A 6000-nucleotide genomic window follows, 5' to 3' on the forward strand; every position below is an offset into this window, starting at 1 on the left:
ACAGTGAGCGCTCCGGTCAATTGACACAATGCAAATGAACGTGCTGAAGAGGAATTAAGTTCACAATGTGAGACCTCGGGAAGCTACGATGAGGCCCATTAAATTAAACATGCCGGCTGACCCACACTGCATGATTAGACGCACTCTCTCTCTCTCTCCCTGTGTGTGTGTGTGTGTATGTGTTAATTTCATTTTATCAATAAAACAAACTCTTTCTAAGAAGACCTCTCTGAAGCTCGCGTACATGACACCACATTTTTATTTTGATTGATATGAGGCTGCACAGAAGCGTCCATCTACATCCTGATGGATTCAGAGTCCTTGACAGGCTGCCTAAAGGATGTATCTATATCAAGAGAGGGTCACGACATGTAATGAAGTTATTTCTCCCTTCATGCCATCACACAGCTCCACTCTTCATGGTGGCGGCCTCTAATGCAGCAGCCATTAAGAGAGACGCTTGGAGAGCAGCATCATGAGGCAATAAGGCAAGTTTTTTTTTTTTTTTTTTTTTTAAATCTGCAGTTTTTTTGCATGAATTTCTTCATGAAAACTTATCTTGTGTTGAAAGAGAAGTTGGAAAGAAGCAGCATTTTTCCTCCTAACACAGTTCTGTCCCACCACCTGCTCCCTCCATCCGTCAGTGGTCTCTGTTCTGTTGGCTTCCAAGTTGTTTTTACTGGTCCCATCCACAAACTATCAAGCTTAAATGTGAAATATATCCCAACCTTGGTGCAACCATGCTCACCATGATAATGTTACTCGAAGTGCAGAAAGATGCACTCACAAAAGTGTTCAATCCGCCCTGAGGGCAGCGGTCTCCACAGAGAACAAAACAACATTTACACTCGTGACATCATGACTGAAACGCTGAAACACAATTTTCGGTTTCTGACATGCACAAAAACGCTTTGAGTGAATAGATGCAGCCAAGAAAGCTGAATGTATCCGTCATGTATCAAATTAGCTCGTAAGATTTTAATTTTAAATTCTCTGTGTAGCATACAAACTTTAAAATGACCACCACTTCTTTTTTTTCATTTGTTTATGACGGAGGTTTACAGTTAAAAACTTTGGCACGACAAAATGCAGTTCATTGCCAGTAAGACACTGATTTCACGGTTTAAATTATGTGGAATTCAGACTTTTTCAGACAAAATTTAAAAAAAAGAAAGAAATCTTGATTAAATGTTTAAACTCTTTTTTATTTGTCAAGTCAAAACCTATTCAAGTTTTCTATGAATAAAAAAAAAATATTTGCTTGACATTCTATTCACGTTGTAGATATGGCATTATGCTGACTAATGTAAAAGTTTCTCATATTGTACATGAGCATGTGTAATAAAGTGTAATTAATGCAGTTTACTGCTTAATGCAACGATGAGCTTCTTATAACAGACACAGTCAGGTGTTTGTTTCCATGATGTGGCTCCACTAAAATTAGACCTCAGGTCAGTGTGTGATTCATTGGTCTCATCCGTATGTATGTGTGTGTCTATGATTGTCTCTGGTCATGTGTGTGTGTGTGTGTGTGTGTGTGTGTGTGTGTGTGTGTGTGCATACATTTGAGCGCCTGTGCTTATGCATTCCTGCCTGTGTGCTGCTGAAGGGCACCTATGTGAACAGCAGGTGGGACGGGAAGAGAATGGGTTTGATTTATTAGAGACAACTGAACTTAAACCAGATTTAAAGTGTTGGAGTGAAGGAGGCAGCATTTAAACATTTAAAGAAGAGGAATATGGCTTGTTGCACAAAATGAAAATACACAAGCCTTTGAAGAGAATTGTCTGCCATGAGGAAAAACCCCAACAAACAAAATCAGATGGACTGTTCTCTGAATTATTATTATTATTACAAATAATGTTAGGAGTCTTAAATCATGAAGAGGTTTAGTCTTTAGTTTTTGCTCTGCTTTAGCTGCAAGTTATTTTGATTTTCATTATTTAAGAAATTTGTCATCTCACACTCTCCATGGGCAATTTAATGTTAACACTTGAATCAGATTAGACTCAGCAATTTCTAATAAATATCTGGCAAAATGGAGATGGATATTTTCTACGATTAAATAATAAAATACAAACACTGGAAAAACATGTGCGTATTATTTCATTATCATGCATGTTGAATAAATATGTATACCAGTATATATATATATATATATATATGTTTTAATTTTGAGAGGAAACGTGCCATAAAACATTATTTAATGTTTATTAAAACATTCTACCAATAATGTCAGATTCCTGACGAGCAAAATGAGTGGAATGGAGTAAGAGCTTATTTGCCTTCTTAGCAGAGTCGTGGCGTGACAGTAGCACACTAAAGTTCTGAGACCTCTCACCTCGAGCCGGTGGGGTCGTCGGGCCAAATGTCCTCAAAGTGTTATTAATAGCGTCTGTGAAGACAAAGCTATTTAGTGTCAAAATAATTCAAGGTTTTGTGTCACACTAAATACGCAGATTTATGGTATGCAAATCATAAGAAACTACAACTTCTCTTCAACTCTATGATGGTAGTTCTTCATTTTAAAGGAAAGACATATATAGCGTTGATATTACAAACGAGTCAAAACATCAAGTTAAACTAACCTCCTTAGAAAATGCAGCAATCGTTTCAGAGAGTAGTCTGTTGTAAGAGTTAGTTATTCTAAAGATATGCATTTGAGAGTTTTATACGAGACATTCTAGCAGTGACTAAAGGGTCCTGGACTTTACAGAGGAGTCAATCTGAACAACACATTCAGATTGGTAATATGTGTGCGGGATACAGCATGCAAACATTCACATATATATAAGGAGATTGGTATCGAGCACATGCAAGCTCCTTGCAACATGCATGTTTTTGTGTGCAGCCATATATGTAGGGAAACATTCAGATCTTCATTCACATACAGTCCCACAGACACACAAGCACACAATGTTCACCTCTTCACACACACAGTAAGACCTTGGTAAATCTGGCTTAATGTCGCAACATTGTTGCCTTTGTTGTATAATTTACATTTAGCGTTTTCTGCAGCAGAAAAAAAGGTTTTCGTTGTATAGATACTTTTTAACTACGGTAATCGCTGATTGTGCGAAAAAGAAGTGCTCAGAGTTTCAAGTTTTCTTTCAGTCTGCAGGAACTGTACACAGATACTGAATGTCAAAGCCTCAAATAACAAACGTGAAACAGATTTAATATATCAAAACTTAAAAAAAAAATAAGTTTAACCTAGATCTATAGCTTCTCAATAAGATATCAAATTGACTCTCTCAACACTTGATATAAAACAATACACTCTTTTAACAGCTGAACTGTTAATGATGTCTAACACTTTTATTATTACTTTAGAACAGTTTGAAAAGGTAAATCTGAAATAAACACTAAAATGTATACAAAGCTGTATATCAGTGTATTTTAATGATGCATTAAGATACTGTAAAGTGCATTCAATCTTCAATCCAATAATCTAACTTTATCATTGTTTCTAAAATGTTCTAATCAAAACAGTTCCATGGAGTGTTAAAATGTTTGACCATTTTTCTTACTAAACAAAAACAAGCTGATATGGTTTTAATTCTATGAGTTTTTTAATCTCTCTAGAGTCTAAGTGTTAATGTTTTTTAAAATCAGACGAAGTTAGAATACACTTTGACTTGACAGAAGAAGTTTTCTCCACATTCATAGACAGTAATGGCAGGCCTGTAAAAAAAAAGTGCTGAGCTAGTTAAACCTTTCAAATCCAATCTTCAGCTTAACTTTATGAGGATTCCAGTAAAGGGTCTCCCTGACCGGTCATGTTTGGTCAGGAGAAGAGGTCTTACCAGTCATGCAACGAGTGTCTTAATTAACGCTTACGGCCACTGCTACATTTCCGATTTGACAGTTTCTCTGTCTTTTGGTTTCCTGACTCACTGTAAAGAATTACAACAAACTAAATACTAAATGTTACTATATACAGGCACAATGTTTGCTGCTTTTTATACCTATTTAAAAAAAATTACCTGCATTTTCTTTAACATACACCGTCAGTGTGGTCATGAGTTTGTTACATGATGATTTAAACATAAGGCCCAAAAGTGGACTGCAAAATCTCTAACTGAATAAAAGTGAACACGTTTTTATTTCATTCACTTCCTGCGTAAGTAATATACTCTTATCTGTCTATAAAACACACACGCGCACACTCAGACTGGGCGACAGTCACAGTTTTTTTTCCTCACTTGGACACAGCCGGACACCAGCGGCTGCCAGAGGATAGACGTCTGGATATCGTCTGAATTAATCTGCCTCTGGCTTTTCCCTGCGGCTGAGGTTAAATCCTGGATCCTGATGCAGAGTAAGACAGCTATAGGGCAGCGGCCCGACCTGGACTCCCTGCGGGCTGCGCTACTGCAGCCTCGGACTCTGCTGTCCCATACAGGGAGAGGTGGAGCTGAGATTGTACGAGGAACTCCCTGTTTTTTTTTTACTACTTTACTTTATGTTTTAGAAGGATTTTTTTTTAGCACAAATGATCAAACCACATAACAGTTGTTCTTTACTTTTTACTTCAAATAAAAGTCATTTCTGTAACCCAAATTTGAAACGACAGTAGAATTACAAAAAATGAAAAAGAAAGGGAAGAAAGATGTGTTCAAAAAGATGCACCTACTGGTTGTGGTAGCAGAGAGCGTCAGGGATACACAGTTCGGAAACATCCATCAGTCCACGTTAAGCATTCCAGTTGTTTCAATAAAAAAATCAGATAAACAAACAGCTGGGGAAGAGCTGGAGGAGGAGATCACTTCCTAAGTCTCCACATATCTTGAAGAAATGACTGGTTCAGGTGTTCCTGGGTGTTGTCTCCCCTCCCTCCCCTGTTCTCAAACAAAAACAAAAAGGAAGAGAAACACCTTCTGCCACGGCCCGACAAACTCCAGTCTGCACAGGTGCTTCACACTCAGGCTCAGGAGGATGTGTGGTGATGAGAGGAGGAAGACACTGAGGTAGAGATAAAGAGAGGAAGTGGGTGTAAAGAAGAGGAGAGAGTGGCTCAAGGGAGGGATGGAGTGAAGAAAAGAGAACACAGAAGATACAGACGGATGGATGGAGAGCGGCAGAGGAGAGAGCGCACTCAGGCTGAGGAAGTCAGAGAGGGGACTGAGTCTCCATTGAAGATGCGGGGGCTCTTTAAGAGCAAGGGGGAGGGGTTTGGTGCATATGGGGGCGCTGCTATTGGTCGTTTTTTCAGGAGGGCTGTCCTGAGAGCAGCCAAAGGGGAGGAGGGAATACTGGGATGGGAGGGGATAATGATGGAGCAGCCGGTGTCCAGTCATTCACAAGGGAGCGCTGTGAAACATCGAGACACAGCAGACCCCCCCCCCCAGAAAGACAGACAGACAGACAAATATGTGGACAGACATAAAGACACATAGATAGATAGATTGGTGGATGGATGAATATTATTTTCAGAGTCAGAGTCCCCTTGCAGGTTTGCAGAAGGAAACTGTCAAAGTGGTCAATAGAAAGTGAAGTAGCAGAGTGTTTACTACAGGTTTGTTTATGGAGCTTTAAAAGGCTCAGTGCCAGCTTACAGGGCTCAACTTTTCCCTTTACTCTTTCATCCTCTCCACCGTGGATCTTCTTTTTCCACAGTCGGCCTTCCCTTGAAGTCAAAGCAGCTGCGTCCAACGACATCATTTAAAGAATCACACTGTGAAGAAACCTGATCTACAGACTTTTTGACCACCTTGTCTGTTGTGTTTACATTTTTTTTAGATACCTTACTTTGAAAGTGAAGCAGATGTGACTTCTTATTTTTGTTTTTTTAAACTTTTTCTCTGAGAATGATGTTTAGATTTGATCTGCTTTCATAAGTGAACCTTCGCTCATATGTCTAAGAGCTTTTTTTGCTTCCATATTGTTAGAACTCGCTCTTGCAGATGACATATCTGCTTTTAGTGTTTTTAGTAAAACAAGGGGGCAGAGCCTTTCATTTTCAGACCCCTCTACTTTGGAAATATCGATCAGTTTCTC

At 38.9% G+C, this 6000-nt stretch overlaps 1 protein-coding gene across 1 annotated transcript in view; it reads right to left on the reverse strand.

Annotated features, from left to right (window-relative positions):
• esrrgb (estrogen-related receptor gamma b) overlaps nt 1-5108 on the reverse strand; it is a 37494-nt gene extending 32386 nt beyond the window's left edge. Inside the window, exon 1 of the mRNA XM_061052131.1 lies at nt 4637-5108. Within this exon, the coding sequence (XP_060908114.1) occupies nt 4637-4686 (50 nt within the window). The 5' untranslated portion in view covers nt 4687-5108. The remainder of the gene's footprint in view (nt 1-4636) is intronic.
• Between the last annotated feature and the right edge of the window lie 892 nt (nt 5109-6000).

This window comes from Labrus mixtus, chromosome 12 (assembly GCF_963584025.1).
Source record: "Labrus mixtus chromosome 12, fLabMix1.1, whole genome shotgun sequence".
Classification (NCBI taxonomy): Eukaryota; Metazoa; Chordata; class Actinopteri; order Labriformes; family Labridae; genus Labrus; species Labrus mixtus.